This window comes from Mustelus asterias, chromosome 18 (assembly GCF_964213995.1).
Source record: "Mustelus asterias chromosome 18, sMusAst1.hap1.1, whole genome shotgun sequence".
Classification (NCBI taxonomy): domain Eukaryota; kingdom Metazoa; phylum Chordata; class Chondrichthyes; order Carcharhiniformes; family Triakidae; genus Mustelus; species Mustelus asterias.
The window spans coordinates 25,097,597-25,120,790 of record NC_135818.1 but is presented as its reverse complement, the minus strand read 5'-3'; the positions used below and the strand labels follow the sequence as shown (position 1 = coordinate 25,120,790).

Here is a 23,194-nt window from a genome sequence, read left to right as displayed (position 1 = left end):
TAACATCTCGTTATGGGTAGCTGTATATAGTTTAGTTATATATAATAAAGCAGTAATTGTTTGGGCATACCAATGTCTCAGTAATCATTCTAAGGCCATTCCAATCAACATACAATATGGTGGCAGCAGTGATGGACCCCAAAACACCGAGAATTCAACTTTAAGGAAGATTAAATGTCAGATCTGTAAAAGTGGCATCAAAACTGCAGAACTCTGTAAGATGTGGAGATGCCGGCGTTGGACTGGGGTAAACACAGTAAGAAGTTTAACAACACCAGGTTAAAGTCCAACAGGTTTATTTGGTAGCAAAAGCCACACAAGCTTTCGAGGCTCTGAGCCCCTTCTTCAGGTAATTATACCTGAAGAAGGGGCTCAGAGCCTCGAAAGCTTGTGTGGCTTTTGCTACCAAATAAACCTGTTGGACTTTAACCTGGTGTTGTTAAACTTCGAACTCTGTAAGACACAGATGAAGAATTCCAAAGTTGCTCCAGAGGCACCGTGGAGACAGGAAGATTCCACAAATGAACTTTCAAAGTCATTCCGGGCTGCACCACAGCACATGTTGGTCTGTAAAGAAAATCCCAATCCAGCAACTGTAGACTTTGAGTCAGTGAACCAAGCAAAGATCATAGAACGTTTTAGGAACAAACACAAATAATTTGTGCTGCAACAGGATTGCAGCCTGATTTGGGCATAACCCAACTATTAGGCTATAAACTGAGTATGAACATCTATTTCAAGTGAGTAAACCTTTCTGAAATATTGTTGGGCCTATATTTCAGATCAGGTTAATGTTCCCTACATCTAAGTGTAGAGAGTAGCCTTGATAAGACAAACACCTCCATCAATTAGATTAACCATGTAACTTAGGGATGAATGTGAATCATCTTTGAGATGTGCGGGTTAGGTTGATTAGCCATAGTAAATTACCCCTTAGTGTCAGGTGGATTAGCTAGGGTAAATAAGTGGGGTTATGGGATAGGGCCTGGGTGGGATTGTGGCCAGTGCAGACTCAATGGACCAAATGGCTTCCTTCTGCACTGTAGGGATTCTATGATTCTAAAACCGGTGGGCAATCCTAAAAAAAGGTCAAACATGATTTTAAAAGAGCACTGGGCAGGCGGCACTGGGAAAACCAGATCCCTAGCAAGGGCAGGTTACAGTAACTCTGCAACCCAAGCCCAAGATTGGCACCATTACACATAGCGACCATGAGGCACCGCCAAAGAGAAAGAAAAGTGGCTGCAAAAACTCGGCAGGAAGTGAAGAGATGATTGAAATAACTTAAAGCAAAGCAGTTTTCAACAGCTTTGCAGCATTTGAGTAATAAATATCCTCCAGTGAGAGACAGTGATCACATTGGTCTGGGTGAGAGGCAGGACGGCATGGAAAGCTTCAAATACTGGAAATCCTGATACTCTGACAAGCCCTGTTTCACAGAGATCACAACCCCACACCCCCCCCACCCCAATCATGATGGCATGTTTCCCCAACAAGCACCTCATCTTCCCCCCCCCCCCCCCCCCGCATCCAACATAGATTGCTGGCATCAGGGCATCAGAGCCCTCCCAATAGATCCTCCATCAGACCCAGCCCCCCTCGGTCTCCACCCCCTTCAGTGCCCCGCACCCACCCACTTTTGGTCCTGCCACGTCAGGCCCTTGCCCCCCTTGGCAGTGCCAAAACTAGACACGAAACCAAGCCACACAACATCCACTTTTTCTACACGAGAAGAAAATGAACTTATTGATAAAGCAGATCTGCTGGATTTTGAGGGAAACCAAGACATTGTTCAGGTAGTTTTCCTCACAACTTCCCATCTTACCCAAAGAAATACCTCCAAGCAGATTCTTTCCACCATTTTCTTCTTTCTTTCCGTGTTCCTGCTAATAGTTCCAGTTCTCTGTGCTTGGCCCATAGATTGCATACTTACATTTCTGATTGTAATGTAAGCACCACACTGTCGTGAGTAGCACTCTTTCCTCTGAGTCAGAGGGAGTGCTGCACCATCAGAGGTACCGCCTCTCGGATTGGATATGAAGCTGTAGCCCCATCTGCCCTCTTGATGCGGATGTAAAAGAAGCCAAAGCAATATTCAAAGAGGAGAATGGGGAGTTATTCCCCATGTCTGCCCCAAAATCTATTCCTCACTGAACATCAGTAAAACCAATTATTTGCTCATCAACATATCGCTGTATGAGGCATTTCCTACATACCACCAGTGACAACATTTCAAAAGTACTTCATTACACATAAAATATTTTAGGACATTAGTGGTGAAAGGTGCTATATAAATGGAAATTCTTTCTTTCTTTCTTAGGTTACTATAGGATATCAGACAATGGAGGGAACCCTCGACCGAAAGCACAAACTGCAACCTGGAGGCACTAAGGTAGAAACTGATGGGAAGGAGGGAAGGGAAAGGGGGAGAATTATTTTCTAAAGTTTCACTTGGACTCACGGTAAGGTAATATGCAGCCAGCTTTTTTTAAGTTTTATTTATTATTATCACAAGTAGGCTTACATTAACACTGCAGTGAAGTTACTGTGAAAATCCCCTAGTTGCTCACACTCCAGCGCCTGTTCGGGTACACTGAGGGAGAATTTAACATGGTCAATGCACCTAACCGGCATGTCTTTGGACTGTGGGAGGAAACTGGAGGAAACCCACGCAGACACAGGGAGAATGTGCAAACTCCGCACAAACAATGACCCAAGCCAGGAATTGAACCCTGGTCCCTGGCGCTGTGAGGCAGCTGTGCGAACCGCTGTGCCACTGCAACACTTAACACATCCCTTGACATTCCTCCTGAATGTAAATGCTGGATTAATACTTGTCAGTTTGGGCTGTGCCTTTTGGGAGCTGGGCTGAGATTCAGCCTAGCGTGTTGGACACATGAAGCCACCAGTCCGAGCTACGGCTGAATTGAGAGGACAATGAAAAATGTCCATAATGTCTGTTGCTGGTTTGTTAAGTTTGAGACTGCCAGTCCAGTATAATTGCCTCAGTAGCTCCTTGTTTAAACTGTTAGGAAGCCTGCTGCAGCTTTTTCTCTTCAGCGATCCTGCTGTTGGACTGTAGACAGAAGATGGTGGCTAATGATGGATGGGTTAGAAGGATATTGTTGAGTGGAAATGTGAATTTCTACTGATCTGTCCCTGTGTGAAGTACAAAGACAGGCCAAAGGGTCAGGAGGCAATACCCGCAACTTATCTTGTTTTCTCCTGTGAGACATGGAGTAACAGCCTTGCCTCTGATTTAGAAGGTTGTGGGTTCAATTCCCACTCCAAAATCTTCAGCACGTGATCCACGCTGACAATCCAGTGCATTGCTGAGGGAGCGACATCTTTTGAATGAGACACTAAGCCAAAGTCCTGAATGCAAAAGTACTCGCTAATTGTTTTTTTTGTGCTTTTTGTACGTAAAACTTCAAAAATACTTAAATGGTTATTAAGCTCTTTATAACACACTGAAATACTATTCAAATACAAATTTGTTCTTTTTACTCCTAACTTTAATTCCATATTTAGGCCGACTCCAAAGCCTGGGTCACCTATTTCGTGATTCTGGAGGGACAAGCTCTCTGTTTCTACAAGAACCAGAGTGATACTTTGATGGTAAGTTGCCATCTCCTGGCACCCAAAACAGAGCATCAAGGCCTCTCTAAGGGAGTAGATTTTGCCCAGTTCAAAACTGATCTCATTATCAGTGATGTATAGAAACTGGAAGCAGGAGTAGGCCATTTGACCCTTCAAACCTGCTCTGCCATTCATTTTGATCATGGCTGATCATCAAATTCAATATCCTGATCCCCCCCCCCCAAACATCCCTTGATCCCGTTAGCCCCAAGAGCTATATCTAATTTCTTTTTGAAATCAGACAATGTTTTGGCCTCAACTACTTTCTGTGGTAGTGAATTCCACACATTCACCATCCTCTGGGTGAAGGAATTTCTCCTCATCTCAGTTCTAAAAGGTTTACTCCTTATCCTCAAACTATGACCCCTAGTTCTGGATTCTCCCATCATCAGAAACATTCTTTCTGAATCTACCCTGTCTAACCCTGTTAGAATTTTATAAGTTTCTATGAGATCCTCTCTCACTTTTCTAAACTCCAACGAATATAATCCTAACTGACTTAGTCTCTCCTCATATGACAGACCAGCCATCCTAGGAATCAGCCTGGTAAACCTTCACTGTACTCCCTTTATAGCAAGGACATCCTTCCTCAGATAAGGATACCAAAACTGCACACAATACTCCAGGTGTGGCCTCATCAATGCCCTATACAATTGCAGCAAAACATCCCTATCCCTATTCTCAAATTCACTCACTATGAAGGCCAACATACCATTTACCTTCTTCACTGCCTGCTGTACCTGCACATTAACTTTCAGTGACTGATGCACAAAGACACCAAGGTCTCCAAGTATCTACCTCTCTCAATTTATACCCATTCAAGTAATAATCTGTCTTGCAATTATTGCTATCAAAGTAGACAACCTCATATTTATCCACATTATACTGTATCTGCCATGCAGATGCCCACACACTCAGCCTGTCCAAATCACGTTGAAGCATCTCTGCATCCTCCTCACAGCTCACCCTCCCACCCAACTTTGTATCATCTGAAAATTTGGTGATAATACATTCAGTTCCCTCTTCCAAATCATTAATATATTAATATGTTAATTCAACCTCAGAACAAAATCATTCAGTAGTTAGCAAAGCAGATAGAGGGGGTAGCAGAGGGGGAAGCAGTGGCGCAGTGATATTGTCACTGGACTAGTAATCCAGGGTATTGGTCTGGTGATCTGGGTTCAAATGATTGGTCTGGTGGTCTGGTGATCTGGGTTCAAATCCTACCACAGCAGATGATGAAATCTGAATTCAATTTTTTAAAAATCTGGAATTAAAAGTCTATAGCCATTGTTCCACTAATGTTCTTTAGGGAAGGAAATCTGCCATCCTTACCCAAACTCTGGAACTGTTCCCCTTAGTGAGAGTTATTGTCTGTGGAACTGTACCCCAGTGAGAGTCAGTGTCTGTGGAACTATACCCCAGTGAGAGTCAGTGTCTGTGGAACTATACCCCAGTGAGAGTCAGTGTCTGTGGAACTGTACCCCAGTGAGAGTCAGTGGCTGGAATTTTACCGGCATGCCTGCCCCGATTCCGGGGGTGGGCGAGGCTTGCAGACCAGCATTGTCCACCCGGCCTCAGGCGGGATCGTACGAGCCTCGGGCGGGCATGCCAGTAAAATTCCGCTTAGTGTCTATGGAACTGTACCCCCAGTGAGAGTCAATGCCTTCAGGGAGCAGACTTGAACAAAAGACAGCATCCCACTTATCCAATATGTTTGTCCATCTGGGCACCCTATCACTTTTAAGCACCTGCTGTCTGAGCTATGTTGTAACCTGCCCTCTCTAAACAATCACTATCTAAACTATATGTCACATTTTTTCCCTTTAAGCAACCTTGTCAAAGCTCTTTGTGACATCCTTCCATCTTTAACCACACCCTGTCTAACTTGTGCGTATTCTCCAGTCCCTTTTAAGCGTTTTTTCTCTGTGTGACCCCTGTTCCCATAAATACCCATCTGAGTGTCAGTTGTAATTTAACTGGCAGCACTCTTGTCTCTGATTGACAAGGTTCCAGATTCATGTACCACTCCAGTATTGAGTACAAAGTTTATTTATTGGTGTCACAAGTAGGCTTACATTAACACTGCAATGATGTTACTGTGAAAATCCCCTAGTTGCCACACTCCGGCACCTGTTCGAGTATACTGAGGGAGAATTTAGCATGGCCAGCACATCTTTTGGACTGTTGGAAGAAACTGAAGCACCCGGAGGAAACCCACGCAGACATGGGCAGAACGTGCAGACTCCGCACAGACAATGATCCAAGCCAGGAATCGAACCCAGGTCCCTGGCGCTGTAAGGCAGCAGTGCTAACCAATGTGCCACTGTGCTGCCACAAAAATCAAGGCTGACACTCCAGTGTATTAGTGAGGGCGTGCTGCACTGTCAGATCTTTCAGATGAGATGTTAAACTGAGGCCCCATCGGCCAATTTAGTTGGAGCTGAGCGTTCCCATGTCACTGCTAGGGGAGTTATTCCTGGTCTGGTGTCCAATATTTATCCTTCAATTAACATCTTAAAAAAGGATTATCTGTTCATTATCACATTATTCTTTGTGGGAACTTACTTTGTGAAAATTAGCTGCTGCTTTTAACAGTGATTACACTTTAAAAGTACATCATTGGTTATAAAGCACTTTGAAATGTCCAGTGGTTGTGAAAAACACTAAGTAAATGCAAGTCTTTCTTTCTAAGCTTTGACTGCTGCCCAGTCCCCTTTAAGAACTCCCTATCTGTGTTGTTTAATTTCCTTTAAACACCCAAGGACTAGACTCTGTGTATTGACCTGTTCTCTCTCAGCACTCCCTGATGAAGCATTGTGTGTTCCCCTTGCTCTCTGCAGGATTCCCCTTGCTCTCCATCTCTCACTGTCGCCGATGCCAGGTGTGAGGAAGTTGCTGACTACAGCAAGAAGAAACACACTTTCCGCTTACGGTACGTGACATCAGCTGAGCAAAGAGAACCAAGCTTTACTGGATGTGGGAGGACGTGCCACAGCGTGCCCCTCAGAGAACACTGCGGAAAGGATAACATTTGCTTCTAACTCTCTCACTACCCATTGTACCGACATACTGGGAGTACAAACTGAGTAAGAAGTCTCACAACACCAGGTTAAAGTCCAACAGGTTTATTTGGTAGCAAATACCATAAGCTTTCGGAGCAATGCTCCTTCGTCAGATGGCGTGGAAATGTGCTCTCAAACAGGGCACAGAGACACAAAATCAAGTTGCAGAATACTGATTAGAATGCGAATCCCTACAGCCAGCCAGGTCTTAAAGGTACAGACAATGTGGTGGAGGGAACATTAAACACAGGTTAAAGAGATGTGTATTGTCTCCACACAGAACAGCTAGTGAGATTCTGCAAGCCCAGGAGGCAAGCTGTGGGGGTTACTGATAGTGTGACATAAATCCAACATCCCGGTTTAGGCCGTCCTCTTGTGTACGGAACTTGGCTATCAGTTTCTGCTCAGCGACTCTGCGCCGTCGTGTGTCGTGAAGGCCGCCTTGGAGAACGCTTACCTGAAGATCCAAGGCTGAATGCCCGTGACTGCTGAAGTGCTCCCCCACAGGAAGAGAACAGTCTTGCCTGGTGATTGTCGAGCGGTGTTCATTCATCCGTTGTCGTAGCGTCTGCATGGTTTCCCCAATGTACCATGCCTCGGGGCATCCTTTCCTGCAGCGTATCAGGTAGACAACGTTGCTCGACAATCACCAGGCAAGAGTGTTCTCTTCCTGTGGGGGAGCACTTCAGCAGTCACGGCATTCAGCCTTGGATCTTCAGGTAAGCGTTCTCCAAGGCGGCCTTCACAACACACGACAGCGCAGAATCGCTGAGCAGAAACTGATAGCCAAGTTCCGCACACATGAGGACGGTCTAAACCGGGATGTTGGATTTATGTCACACTATCAGTAACCCCCACAGCTTGCCTCCTGGGCTTGCAGAATCTCACTAGCTGTTCTGTCTGGAGACAATACACATCTCTTTAACCTGTGTTTAATGCTCCCTCCACTCACATTGTCTGTATCTTTAAGATCTGGCTGGCTTTAGGGATTCGCATTCTAATCAGTATTCTGTAACTTGATTTTGTGTCTGTGCCCTGTTTGAGAGCACATTTCCACTCCATCTGACGAAGGAGCAGTGCTCCGAAAGCTTATGGTATTTGCTACCAAATAAACCTGTTGGACTTTTACCTGGTGTTGTGGGACTTCTTACTGTGCTTACCCCAGTCCAACCCCGGCATCTCCACATCAGGACAAACTGAACCAGACATTCACTGGAATTCTGCCTCGTTCAAGCCAAGGAGAAGATGTTAATGAGGAGTTCACAGTGTGTTCATCTGCTACTAAAATCTCAGCCATACCTTTGTTACCCCTAGATCTGATTATTCCAATGCACTCCTGACTGGCTTCATAGGTTCTACACTCTAGGTTTGAGGTGATCCAAACCTTTGTGTCTGTGTCCGATCTCACACCAAGTCCCATTCATCCATCACCCCTGTGCTCACTGACATACATTGGCTCCATCAAATTTAACATGTTTATTCTGGTGTTTATGCATATACCAGTAAGAAGTCTCACAACAACAGGTTAAAGTCCAACAGGTTTATTTGGTAGCACAAGCTGTTTGCTTTCGGAGCGCTGCCCCTTCATCAGGTGAGTGGGATTTCAGTTCACAAACAGGGCATATAAAGACACAAACTCAATTTACAAAATAATGGTTGGAATGCGAGTCTTTACAGGTAATCAAGTCTTAAAGGTACAGACAATGTGAGTGGAGAGAGGGTTAAGCACAGGTTAAAGCGATGTGTATTGTCTCCAGCCAGGACCGTTAGTGAGATTTTGCAAGCCCAGACAAGTCGTGGGGGTTACAGATAGTGTGACATGAACCCAAGATCCCGGTTGAGGCCGTCCTCATGTGTGCGGAACTTGGCTATCAGTCTCTGCTCAGCGACTCTGCGCTGTCGTGTGTCATGAAGGCTGCCTTGGAGAACGCTTACCCGAAGATCAGAGGCTGAATGCCCGTGACCGCTAAAGTGTTTCCCAACAGGAAGAGAACACTCTTGCCTGGTGATTGTCGAGCGGTGTTCATTCATCTGTTGTCGTAGAGTCTGCATGGTCTCCCCAATGTACCATGCCTCGGCACATCCTTTCCTGCAGCGTATCAGGTAGACAACATTAGCCGAGTTGCAAGAGTATGTACCATGTACCTGGTGGATGGTGTTCTCATGTGAGATGATGGCATTTGTGTCGATGATCTGGCACGTCTTGCAGAGGTTGCTGTGGCAGGGTTGTGTGATGTCGTGGTCACTGTTCTCCTGAAGGCTGGGTAATTTACTGCGGATAATGGTCTGTTTGAGATTGTGCAGTTGTTTGAAGGCAAGAAGTGGGGGTTTGGGGATGGCCTTGGCGAGAGGTTCGTCTTCATCAATGACATGTTGAAGGCTTCGGAGATGATGTCATAGCTTCTCCGCTCCAGGGAAGTACTGGATGACGAAGGGTACTCTGTCTGCCGTGTCCCGTGTTTGTCTTCTGAGGAGGTCGGTGCGGTTTTTCGCTGTGGCGCATCGGAACTGTCGATTGATGAGTCGAGTGTCATATCCTGTTCTTATGAGGGCATCTTTCAGTGTCTGGAGGTGTCTGCTGCGATCCTCCTCATCGGAGCAGATCCTGTGTATACGGAGGGCTTGTCCGTAGGGGATGGCTTCTTTAACATGTTTAGGGTGGAAGCTGGAGAAGTGGAGCATCGTGAGGTTATCCGTGGGCTTGCGGTACAGTGAAGTGCTGAGATGACCGTCCTTGATGGAGATACGTGTGTCCAAGAATGCAACCGATTCCGGAGAGTAGTCCATGGTGAGTCTAAATTCGCACCTCAATATGCCAACATCTTCATGCACAGGTTCGAACAAGACCTCTTCACTGCACAGGACCTTCAACCGATGCTATACACTAGATACATCGATGACATTTTCTTCCTTTGGACTCATGGTGAACAATCACTGAAACAACTATATGATGACATCAACAAGTTCCATCCCACCATCAGACTCACCATGGACTACTCTCCGGAATCGATTGCATTCTTGGACACACGCATCTCCATCAAGGACGGTCACCTCAGCACTTCACTGTACCGCAAGCCCACGGATAACCTCACGATGCTCCACTTCTCCAGTTTCCACCCTAAACACGTTAAAGAAGCCATCCCCTACGGACAAGCCCTCCGTATACACAGGATCTGCTCAGATGAGGAGGATCGCAACAGACACCTCCAGATGTTGAAAGATGCCTTCATAAGAACAGGATATGGCGCTCGACTCATCAATCGACAGTTCCAACGCGCCACAGCGAAAAACCGCACCGACCTCCTCAGAAGACAAACACGGGAAACGACGGACAGAGTACTCTTCGTCGTCCAGTACTTGCCCGGCGCGATGAAGCTAAGACATCTTCTCCGGAGCCTTCAACATGTGATTGAAGAAGATGAACATCTCGCCAAGGCCATCCCCACACCCCCACTTCTTGCCTTCAAACAACCGCACAACCTCAAACAGACCATTATCCGCAGCAAACGACCCAGCCTTCAGGAGCACAGTGACCACGACACCACACAACCCTGCCACAGCAACCTCTGCAAGACGTGCCAGATCATCGACACGGATGCCATCATCTCACGTGAGAACACCATCCACCAGGTACACGGTACAGACACTTACAACTCGGCCAACGTTGTCTACCTGATACGCTGCAGGAAAGGATGTCCCGAGTCATGGTACATTGGGGAGACCATGCAGACGCTACAACAACGGATGAATGAACACCGCTCGACAATCACCAGGCAAGAGTGTTCTCTTCCTGTTGGGGAGCACTTCAGCGGTCACGGGCATTTGGCATCTGATCTTCGGGTAAGCGTTCTCCAAGGCGGCCTTCATGACACACGACAGCACAGAGTCGCTGAGCAGAGACTGATAGCCAAGTTCCACACACATGAGGATGGCCTCAACCTCTTGGGTTCATGTCACACTATCTGTAACCCCCACGACTTGCCTGGGCTTGCAAAATCTCACTGTCCTGGCTGGAGTCAATACACATCTCTTTAACCTGTGCTTAACCCTCTCTCCACTCACATTGTCTGTACCTTTAAGACTTGATTACCTGTAAAGACTTGCAATCCAACCATTATTTTGTAAATTGAGTTTGTGCCTTTATATGCCCTTATTGTGAACTGAAATCCCACTCACCTGATGAAGGGGCAGCCCTCCGAAAGCTAGTGGCTTGTGCTACCAAATAAACCTGTTGGACTTTAACCTGGTGTTGTGAGACTTCTTACTGTGTTTACCCCAGTCCAACGCCGGCATCTCCACATCATGTTTATGCATATACCCAGTGAGGGTATAATATCATAGTAGTAGTAAGTAGTATGATACTATACCCTCACTGTATGTGTGAGAGTCTGTACACCTCCACCTTGATGTGTTTGCTGTGTGAGCCTCTGCAGTAAACAATCTGAATGCAATGTGTTTCCCTAGGCTCAGTGATGAGGCTGAATATCTCTTCTCTGCTCCGTCGGGCAAACTGATGGATGAGTGGATCCAGAAGATCAGGAACAATGCAGGTAACTGAGTTTGGGAGGGTGGCCCTCAGCTGTCACCGTGTTCAGTGGCCTCTTTGTCTCTTTCTCCATTTAAGATGCTTCTTAAAAGTTACCTCTTTGACCAAAGTCACCCGTCCTGAAATTTTCTTTTGAGAATCGGTGTCTGATTATACTCCTTTGCCTTGGGATGTTTTACTACGTTAAAGGAACTTATATAAATGCAATTTGTTGTTGGTTGTAAGGGTCTCACTTTTCCAGATTTCAGAATGACAGAAGCCCACAGCTATTTGCAACTATTAAATCCCTTTGAAACATCCCAAAGTGTTTTTCAGAAATGAACCTGACAGTTGTGGAAGAGTGTGAGGATTGGTAACCATCAGGATAGGTGTAGAGGAGATTTTTGAAGGAGGGGGCGAACTGACCAGAGTAGCGAGAATGAAGCTCCAATTTTAGATTCCATGGCAGGAGCCAATTGCAGATCCCAGCTGCATAATGCAGACAGCTGAACCTTACATTTCTGTTACACTAGCTCACTGGTTCCAGCTTGGGTCTACTGAAAATTGTTTCTCGGGTCCTCTCCTTGGAAGCCTCTGGGGTAATCAGGCATGGCTGCATTGGGCATTCTTGGCCCCTGTCAGCCTTCCTGGCCATTGAAATTGGTCTCACATGACAGGATCATAGTAGTGGCAAAATATGGCCTTTGGCAGGATGACCCAATCCCTGTGGTCATGTTTCTGATGGTGAAATTGAGCAGCAATGGGAGTCAGAGCTTAGGACTGTGTTCTCAATTCAATAAAGCACTGCACTTTGGGACATGTCGACAGACAACAACAGTACTGCTTGTCTTGTGTGGCTCTGTGTTTCCCATGAGAATACAGTTGAATGGCTTGCCCATGGTGCTACCTACTGCAGGTGCCTTTTGCTTGGATGGTCTCACCACAACTGTGCTTGTTTGGCTATGGGACTATGCAAAGAGCAGTAACAGTCTCCTTAAGGAATTAAAGCTCTAACCTTCACCAATTATCTGGCTGTATACATTTTATAGCCCTGGGGCCAATATATCTGGGATGCCACCTTCTCCTTAAAACTTGCCCACTGTGATGCAGAGTTACACATGCCCTGGGGCATTTAGCAGATGATGTGGAGATGCCTGGTGTTGTGAGACTTCTTACTGCATTTAGCAGATACAGCACACGGAGCGTAGCTTTAAGAAGCTGACATTTACTTCCCATGTGATAAAAGAATTAAACAGCAAATTAAGATTAAAAGAAGTGCAGAAATTCCCAGTAGGACCAGAGCAATGTGATCTCCCTTTCAAGATCTGTGTTCTAGAATTAGCCGTACTCCTAGCTAAGCTGTTCTTGTACAGTTACTACACTGGTATCAACCCAACAATGTGGAAAATTGCCCGGGTATGTCCCGTCCACCAAGAATAGGACAAATGTAATCTGGCCAATTACTGCCCCATCATCAGCAAAGTTATGCAAAGTTCCATTGACAGTGCTATCGAGTGTCACTTACTAGTAAATTGCTCACCAATGCTAAATTTGGGTTCCGCCGAGACCACTCAGCTCCAGACCTCATTACAGAGTGGTCAGTGATAGAGGAGGGACAAAGTTTTCTCCTTGTTTATCCATGAGATATGAGTTTCATAGGCAAGGGCAATTTTTGTTGCCCATTCCTAATTGCCCTCGACAAGGTATTAATGAGTTGCCTTCTTAATTCACTGCAATCTGAGAAATGTAGGTGCATCCACAGTGCTGCTAGTTAGGGAGTTCCAGGATATTGACTCAGCTCAGTGAAAGAATGGTGATATATTTTGAAATAACAATGGTGGTGACTTTGAGAACTTGCAGGTGAAGGTGTTCCCATGCGTCTGCTGCTCTTGTTCTTCTACTGGGAGGGGTGCTGGTGACGAAGCCTCGGTGAAATTTTGCAATACATCTTTATATGGTACATATTGCTGCCATTGGGTGCCAGTGCTGGATGGGATGCCAATTAAGCGGGTGGCTTTATCTTGGATGGTGTCAAACTGTATTAATCCAGGCAAGTGGAGAGTATCCCATCATACTCCTGACTTGTGCCCTATAGATGCTAGACAGGCTTTGGGGAATCAGGAGGTGAGTTACTTGCTGTAGCCTCTGACCTGGTCTTGTAGACACAGTATTTATGTGACTGACCCAGTTAAGGTTCTGGTCAATGGTAACCCCAAGGACATTGATGTTGGAAGATTCAGTGATGGTAATGTCATTGAATGTTAAGGGAAAATAGTTAGATGCTCCATTCTTGGAGATGGTCAGACATGATCTTTTAACAAATCCATGCTATCTTTGATTAATTCATACTTTTCTAAGCGACAGTTTATCTTGGGTCTCCGAATTGATTCCAATAAAGTACAGTAAATGTTTATTTATTAGTCACAAGTAAGGCTTACATTAACACTGCAATGAAGTTACTGTGAAATTCCCCAAGTCACCACAGTCCGGTGCCTGTTCGGGTCAATGCACCTAACCAGCACGTCTTTCAGACTGTGGGAGGAAACCGGAGCAAACCCATGCAGATACAGGGAGAACGTGCAAACTCCACACAGACAGCGACCCAAGTTGGGAATTGAACCCGGATCCCTGGTGCTGTGAGGTAGCAGTGCTAATCACTATGCTACCGTGCCGCCTGACAATTTGCCAACAACTATGGTTAGAGTGTCTGTAATTATTCGGTCTATCCCTTGCTCCTTTTGTAAACAAGAGTATGTTAGCAGTCCTCCAATCATCTGGCAGCATGTCTATATCCAATGAGGATTGGAAAATGATTGTCAGACCTTCCACTATTTCCTTCCTGGCTTCTTTTAACAGCCCAGGTACATTTCATCCAGCCTCGGAATGTATCTCTTTCAGGATGCTAATCCCATTAATACTTCCTCTTCCACTACGTTTACCACATCTCATGTTCACACTCCTCCTTAACTACAATATCTGCACGTCCCTCTTTTATGAAGACAGATACATGGTATTCATTAAAAACCATACCAACATCCTTTTAGGTTTTCTTTTTGCTCCTTTATGTCAGTCTCACTTCAGTAGTAGGCAAATTATTGGAATCAATTATGAAACAGGATAAACTGTCCCTTGTAAATTCAAGGATTAATCAAGGACAACCAGCATGGATTTGTTAAGGGAAGATTGTGTCTGACTAACATGATTGAACTTTTAAAGGAAATAATAAGGATTGCTGAGGATAATGCAGTTGATGTGGTCTGCATGGATTTTAGCAAGGCTAGTAACAAGATCCTGCATGGCAGACTGGTTAAAAAAAAGACCATGCAACCTTGGGGAATGTAGCAAGCTGGATATAAATTTGGCTTCGTGTAAAGAAACAAAGGGTAATTGTTGACAGGATTTTTTGCAACTGCAAGGCTGTTTCCAGTGGGGTTCTGCAGGGCTCAGTACTAGGCCTCCTGCGTTTTCTGGTATGTATTAATGAATTGGACATAAATGTTCAGGGTATGATCAAGAAGTTTGCAGATGACACAAAAATTGGCCAAATAATTAATCATGAGGAGGTTAGCTATAGACTGCAGGAAGGTATCAATGGACTGATCAGGTGGGCAGAAAAGTGGCAAATAGAATTCAACCCAGTGAAGTGCAAAGTGACGCATTTGAGGATGTCAAACAAGACAAAGGAATACACCACTATTTGGAGGTTACCAAGAGGTATAAAGTGAGGAACCTAAGGCGTGAATATCCACAGATCCCTGAAGGTAGCAGGGCAGTTTTTTCCTTTCCTTTATTAGCCAAGTTATAGAATATCAGAGCAGGGAGGTAATGTTGGAATTGTATAAATCATAGGCCACAACTTGAATACTGTTCTGATGAACTCATAACAGAAAGGTTGTAATTGCACTGGAGAGGATATTGAGGAGATTTATGAGGATATTGCCTGGACTGGAAAAATGCAGCTATGTGGGAAGATTGAATAGGCTGGGGTTGTTCTCTTTGGAACAGAGAAGCTGAGGAGAGATTTGATTGAGATGTACAAAACTGGGAGGGGCCTGAATAGATCGGATGGGAAGCACCTATTTACCTTAGCAGAGAGGTCAGTGATCGGGGGCATTTTAAAGTGATAAGTAGAAAGATTAGAGGGGAGATAAAGACAAATCTTTTCACCCAGAGGTGAAAGGCGAGTAGGACAGAAATCCTCAACTCATTTAAAAGATGTCCAATATGCACCTCACATGCTATAACCTCTCAGCTACGTGACAACTGCTGTAAAGTGGGATTAGGCTAGCTGGCTGGTTTTTTGGCCAGTGCCAACATGATGGACCAAGTGGCCTTTTTCTCTGTATGATTTCTGTGATCTGTGGTCATTTCCTGCCACTTATCAGTGCAAGCCTGAATGTTATCCAGGTGTTGCTGGAGGCAGGCATGAACTGCTTCAGAGTTTGAAAAGTTGCAAATGGAACTGAACATTGTGCAATCATCACTGAACATTCATACTTCTGAACTTATGATAGAGGGAAGGCCACTGATGAAGTGGCTGAACATAATTGGGCCGAGAGACACTATTCTGAGTAACTCCTGCAGCAATTTCCAGGTTCTTAGATGATTGGTCTCCAACAACCAGAGTCATCTTTGTTTGTGTTAGATATGGCACCAACCAGTAGAGAGTTTTCCCTTTTTCCTATTGACTTCGATTTTGCTAGAGCTCCTTGATGCCTCGCTCGGCCAAACATTGCCGTGATGCCAAGTCACTCAGACAAAAGAACTGAACTCAAAAGGTGAGGTCAATGTTTGCACCAAAACTGTAATGAAGTCAGCAGCCAAATGGCCCGAACAGAACCTAAACTGATCATCAGTGACCATGTTATTGCTGTGTAAGTGCCGTTTGATAGCACTGCCAATACCTTCAATCACTTTCTGATGACCCAGAGTAGTTTGATGGGGCGGTAATTTGCCTGATTGGATATGTCCTGCTATTTATTGACAGAACATACCTGGGTGATGTTCCACATTTTTTGAGTAGATGCCAGAGTTGTAGCTGGACTGGAATAGCTTGGCTAGGTGAATAGTCCTGGCAGAATTTAACTGAGCATCAGTTAGCAGATAATTGCTGAGTAGGTGCCACTTGATAGCACTGTTGACGGTACCTTCTATCACTTTGCTGATGATCGAGTGTAGACTGACAGGACAGTAATTGGCTGGATTGAATTTGACCTACTTCTTGTGGATGAGATACCTGAGAAATTTTCCACGTAGTTGGATGGATACCAGAGTACAAACTGGTCAATGATAGTCTCCAGAGTATGGAGCAGTCAATCGTAGAGGAGTGAGCTAAGTGTTGGACTAAGTACAGAACAGTCATAGTGATATTTGCACTCTCTGAAATGTAACCTATTACAAGCCTGGGGTTACTGCAGCTGGATGTTGATTTTTCCTGTGCTGTTTTGCAGGTTCTAGTGAAGCAAGCTTGCCATCTGACAATATCTCTCCTTCACAGTCTCCACAAATCTCCTGGTGAGTAGATTGTCCCTTACATTACCCGAGGCCCCATTACAATCTCATGCCATACAAGCAGGGGCTGTAAATATTTCCTTGCCTCTTGGAGAAATTAATTGTAATGGAATTAAAATTCCACAGTTCCTTCTCTTATACCTCATCCATTCGTCCTGTGGAAACCAAGACAGTGAATGCCATTAGTACACTAGTCAACTATTCCAAATCCAATCTAGATCTCCCTTGGCACACACACATGCACGTATACACACACACACGTATGTACCTAGTACATGTATACATCTTCACTGTCAGGTACAGAAACCATGCTGTTTCCCTCCCAATTGAGTCATTGAGCCCAACTGAGGGCTCCTGGTTGCAGCACAGATCATGCCGATCATGCAGTGCTACTGACGATCATTGGATGGGTGAGTGAGAGAGAATCTTAATCTTTTTATAAAATTCTAATTTTGTTTGTATTCAACATTTAGCATCTGGCTGAAATTTACTGTTTATATTGTAAATTTCATCCAAACTTAAGCAGGGATATACAAGCTCTCCACTGGAGAGCAGTTGAAGTTAGTTAATTAAGTAAACTAGCATAAACCATTTTTTCTGAACATGGGATTGAGCTGACTCTTAAGTTTCAGAGCATAAACATACAGGCCTTTCAGTGCAACTTGAGTGCTGGGAATTGGGTGAGGAAATTAAGGGAAGGAGGTGCTCCTTTTGCTTTTTCTAACATTTTCACCCTGTTGCAATTGTTCTTACTCTGCCACAGGAGAAGATGCTAGTTGTTTGGTGAGTATCTGGTAAGTGGTTAAGATCTGTTCTATTTCTAAGGATTAAAATAGTACCAGTGGTAATGCATGTAACAGAAACAAAACAAGTGAACTGATGGTGCAAATTGAAATAAGTAAGTACAATCTGACAGCCATCACAGAGACATGGCTGCAGGATGACATCGGTTAGGATCTGAATATTGAAGGGCATATGACATTTAGGAAGGACAGGAAGCTAGGAAAAGGTTGGGGGGGGGGGGGGGGGTGTCTGTTAATTAATGATAGTATTAGCACAATAGAGAGGGATGATCTAAGTTCAGGAAACCAGGATGTAGAATCGGTTTGGATAGAGATGAAAAATGATAAAGGCAAGAAGACACTTGTGGGAGTGGTGTACAGGTTCCCTGACAGTAGCCACAAGGGAGGACGGAGTACAAAATAAGAGATTACTGGAGCTTGTCATAAATGTATGGTGATAATCATGGGGGGGGGGTTTAATTCACATGTAGACTGGAAAACTTGGATGGGCAAAGGCAGCTTAGATGAGAGGTTCATAGAATGTTTTCGAGATAGTTTCTTAGAACAGCACATTCTGGGGCCAAGCAGAGAGTAGGCTATACTCGACCTGGTATTGTACAATGAGATAGAACTTGTTAATGACCTCATGGTAAAGACACACATAGGTAGCAGCGATCATAATATAATTGAATTTTACATTCAGTTTGAGGGAGAGAAGAGTGGGTCTAAGACTAGTATTTTAATCTTACATATGGGAAATTATGAGGACATGAAAATAGAGCTAGCTGAAGACAACTGGCAAATTAGGTGAAACTATAGGTCAGTAGAGATGCAGTGGCTTGCATTTAAAAGATGTTTCAGAATTAACAAAATAGATACATTCCAAAAAGAAAGAAAAATTGGAGAAGACTAAGATGTTAAAGTTAGTATCAAACTTAAAGAAAAAGCATATGATTGAGCAAGGATGGATGGCAGGTGAGGAGATTGGACAGAATATAAAAAACAGCAAAGAATAACTAAAAGATAAATAAGGAGGGAAAATTAGAGTATGATAGAAAGCTAGGTAGAAATATAAAAACATAGTAAAAGTTGAGAGAGATAGAAAAAGAAAAGTTTAAAAAGTGAGCATTGGTCTTATAGAGTCATAGAGGTTTACAGCATGGAAACAGGCCCTTCTACCTAACTTGTCCATGCCGCTCTTTTTTTTAAAACCACCAAGCTAATCCCAATTGCCCGCATTTGGCCCATATCCCTCTGTACCCATCTTACCCTGTAACTATCTAAATGCATTTTAAAAGACAAAATTGTGCCCGCCTCTACTACTACCTCTGGCAGCTTGTCCCAGACACTCACCATCCTCTGGATGAAAAAATTGCCTGTCTGGACCCTTTTGTATCTCTCCCCTCAAACCTACGTCCTCTAGTTTTAGACTTCCCTACCTTTGGGGAAAGGTATTGACTATTTAGCTGATCTATGCCCCTCATTATTTTATAGACCTCTATAAGATCACCCCTCAGCCTCCTACGCTCCGAGAAAAAAGTTCCAGTCTATCCAACCTCTCCTTATAGCTCAAACCTTCAAGTCCCGGTAGCATCCTAGTAAATCTTTTCTGCACTCTTTCTAGTTAATAATAGTAGATAATAATATCTTTTCTATAATAGGGTGACCAGAACTGTACACAGTATTTCAAATGTGGCCATATCAGTGTCTTGTACAACTTCAACTCCTGTATTCAATATTCTGACCCATGAAACCAAGCATGCAGAATGCCTTCTTCACCACTTGTCCACCTGCGATCCCACTTTCAAGGCGCTATGAACCTGTACCCCCTAGATCTCTTTGTTCTGTAACTCTCCCCAATGCCCTACCATTAACTGAGTAAATCCTGCCCTGGTTCAATCTACCAAAATGCATCACCTCGCATTTATCTAAATTAAACTCCATCCGCAATTCGTCAGCCCTCTGGCCCAATTGATCTAGATCCCGTTGCAATCTGAGATAACCTTCTTCACTGTCCACTATGCCACCAATTTTGATGTCATCTGCAAACTTACTAACCATGCCTCCTATATTCTCATCCAAATCATTAATATAAAGGACAAATCACAGTGGACCCAGCACTGATCCCTGAGGCACACCGTTGGTCACAGGCCTCCAGTTTGAAAAACCTTCCACAACTACCCTCTGGCTTCTGTCATCAAGCCAATTTTGTATCCATTTAGCCACCTCACCCTGAATCCCTTCAGATTTAACCTGATGCAACAACCTACCATGTGGTACCTTGTCAAAGGCCTTGCTAAAGTCCATGTAGACAACATCAACTGCACTGCCCTCATCTACCTTCTTGGTTACCCCTTCAAAAAACTCAATCAAATTTGTGAGAAATGATTTTCCACTCACAAAGCTATGCTGACTGTCCCTAATCAGTCCTTGTGTCTCTAAATGCCTGTAGGTCCTGTTTCTCAAAATATCTTCCAACAACTTACCCACCACAGATGTGAGGCTCACCGGCCTATAGTTCCCAAGCTTTTCCCTGCAGCCCTTTTTAAACAGAGGCACAACATTTGCCACCCTCCAATCTTCAGGCACCTCACCTGTGACTATCGATGATTCAAATATCTCTGCTCGGGGACCCGCAATTTCCTCCCTATTCTCAACCGTGATTTTATTGAAAGGTTGAGCAGGCTCAAGGGACCAAATGGCCTACTCCTAATCCTAATTCGTTTGTTTATATTAGATACTCTGAAGTTTCTGTTATTCAAGCTTCCTTGAGGAAATAGAAATCTACGTCAAAGCAATGGAGAGCAGTATCTTACATGATCTATCTACCCAGTACACTTTGGGCCCTGCGCAGTCACCTGGTTTCCTGAACTCTGTCACTGCTCCTCCAGTTTCCTACTCACTGGGTGCAATGTCCTAACAATGTTAGGGGTTGTAGGTTTCAAAAGAAAAGAAAATTGTGCTTTGCACACGTAGATTCAAAATAACACACAAAAGATTTATTGAGAGATGTTCTCTGCAAACAAAAATGAAACTAAACAGCAGCCTCTGAAACACCCTAATATCATCGCCATCAAATCATATGATCAGCTCATAAAGCAATCATGCAACTATTTAAATATATAACATTGGGCCCTGCTCCTCTTTGCATCCTGTGCTCTGGATCCCCACTGTTACCTCCCAGCCAACTCCAAAGGGTGGGAGGAAATGTTGCACTAACGTAATATTGAATGTATTCTATGAACTGTATTCAATCAATTGCCTGGGATCTGCCACTGAAATATTATATTCATGCCACTTCTCTCTCCAAAGGGAACCATCCCAGGCAAAGTCACATCTCACTACAGGAAGCCCTGTGAAGACAGAGAGCTCCTTGGGGAAATCCGGAAACAACAAAGATTTACTTCCCAGGTATGTGAAACACGTGGGGGGGGAAGATAGAGAATGCAGAGTGCTTGTAGCTGAGGACTGGAAGGGTGTTCCGCCTGTAATGCAGTTTACCTGTTAAGGAGGATAGCTATAGCTGTTGTTTCGGAGTATGCAATTGATTCACTGCTTTGACATTGTTATTCACTATCAGCGAGTTTTACCGTGTCACTTCTCATATGGTGGCTTTAGAATATTGTTTCTGGGTATGATACAACATACAAAACAGATCAGTGGCATTCAATGCGTTATATAACATTTTTGTATATATCTGTTATGTTGAAAAGCTTATGTCAGTAGACATTTCCTGTCTAAAAATCCTAGCTCCCTGTTGCCACGTTCTTTCCGCACATTTGTGCCAACTATTTCTGTTATAAATCTCAATGTCCGTATTCAAAATAAAAAAGGTCCTTTGTCAGCTGGCTCCCATCGCTGTCTTGTTACTGGCTCTGATCATTAGGAACGCAGTGATCTTTTCACAAAAAATGGTTTCTGAACCAGGACAGGTTGTTGGTGATCCGGACACCTAAAAACTTGAAGCTAGAAATCATAGAAACCCTACAGTGCAGAAGGAGGCCATTCAGCCCATCGAGTCTGCACCGACCACAATCCCACCCAGGCCATATCCTTACATATTTTACCCACTAATCCCTCTAACCTACGCATCTCAGGACACTAAGGGGCAATTTTAGCATGGCCAATCAACCTAACCCGCACATCTTTGGACTGTGGGAGGAAACCGGAGCACCTGGAGGAAACCCACGCAGACACGAGGAGAATGTGCAAACTCCACACAGACAGTGACCCGAGCCGGGAATCGAACCCGGGACCCTGGCGCTGTGAGGCAGCAATGCTAACCACTGCGCTACCGTGCCGCCCTCGACCCTTTGTACTTCGCCCCCACTGATGTAGACAAGGGCATGTTCTCCTTTACGCTTCCTGAAGTCGATGACAATCGCCTTCGTTTTGTTGACATTGATATTTTACAACAGCATGATTAAATTTGTCCATTGGATTATCTTTTAATGCATTCAGTGAAGCTTTTAGCTGGAGGACTAAATCCCTGTCAAAAGACTAGAACTGGTCCTTCCTCTGGTGTCCTAGGACTGTTTGATGAGAGTGTAGAGGGAGCTTTGCTGTGCACGTAACCCATACTATACCTGCACCAAAAACAGAAAATGCTGGACGATCTCAGCAGGTCTAGCAGCATCTATGGGGAGAATAGAGCCAACATTTCAAATCTGGATGTCAAGCTCTGACGAAGGGTCATCCAGACTTGAAACGTTGGCTTTATTCTCTCTCCACAGATGCTGTCAGATCTGCTCAGATTTTCCAGCATTTTCTGTTTTTGTTTCAGATTCCAGCATCCATAGTAATTTGCTTTTACCATACAGGGGGCGGCATGGTGGCACAGTGAGTAGCAGTGCTGCCTCACAGCTCCAGGAACCTGGGTTCGATTCCTGACTTGGGTCAATGTCTATGTGGAGTTTGCACATTCTCCCCGTGTTTGCGTGGGTTTCCTCCCACAGTCCAAAGATGTGCTGATTAGGTTGATTGGATATGCTAAATTAACCCTCAGTGTTCCAGGGTCTGATAGTTACCCTGCTAATCCCTCTAACCTAAGCAGGGATAGGGCCTGGGTGGGATTGTTGGCGGTGCAGATTCGATGGGCCGAATGGCCTCCTTCTGCACTGTAGGGATTCTATGATAATACCTGTTCTGGGAGTGTTTGTTCGGAGTGTAGAGGGAGCTTTAACCTATAAGTAACAGCTGTGTAACTGCCTGTAAAACAAATCATGAACATGAAAGATAACATGATTTTCTTGTGTTTTTGTCATGATGTTTAGGAGAACTCCATCTTTCAGGCTTAAACAAATCAGCTCATCGAACCTGTCTGCACAGGGCACAAAGGGCCAACAAGACAGGTGCAGAAACAATAACACTTTGCTGGGGACGAACAAGGCAACAGGTACTTCAGGATCTGGAATAGGACATATCATAGAGCTCACTCACCTATTATTAGGAATGATCATTTAGCGGTCAGGGAATTAGGGAGCAAGCTGCTCTCATGTCATGGTAGGTGTGGGGAGAGCTGCGTCGCTTGTCCTGGCAAGTGCAGAGAGCCCCAGTTTGTGTATTGAAGTCAGAGTGCAGAGAGCTGGGACATGTATTGTGGTGAGGGCAAGGAGAGCCAGTTAGTGTATTGTGGCTAAAATGAGGAGAGCCTGGTCACATGTTGTGGAGCA

At 44.5% G+C, this 23,194-nt stretch overlaps 1 protein-coding gene across 1 annotated transcript in view; it reads left to right on the top strand.

Moving 5' to 3' along the window:
- LOC144506900 (spectrin beta chain, non-erythrocytic 5-like) overlaps positions 1 to 23,194 on the top strand; it is a 78,725-nt gene that overhangs the window by 52,712 nt on the left and 2,819 nt on the right. Inside the window, exons 25-31 of the mRNA XM_078233253.1 lie at positions 2,321 to 2,392; positions 3,532 to 3,618; positions 6,483 to 6,574; positions 11,169 to 11,254; positions 16,680 to 16,743; positions 20,835 to 20,933; positions 22,796 to 22,917. Coding sequence (XP_078089379.1) covers positions 2,321 to 2,392; positions 3,532 to 3,618; positions 6,483 to 6,574; positions 11,169 to 11,254; positions 16,680 to 16,743; positions 20,835 to 20,933; positions 22,796 to 22,917 — 622 coding nt within the window. The remainder of the gene's footprint in view (positions 1 to 2,320; positions 2,393 to 3,531; positions 3,619 to 6,482; positions 6,575 to 11,168; positions 11,255 to 16,679; positions 16,744 to 20,834; positions 20,934 to 22,795; positions 22,918 to 23,194) is intronic.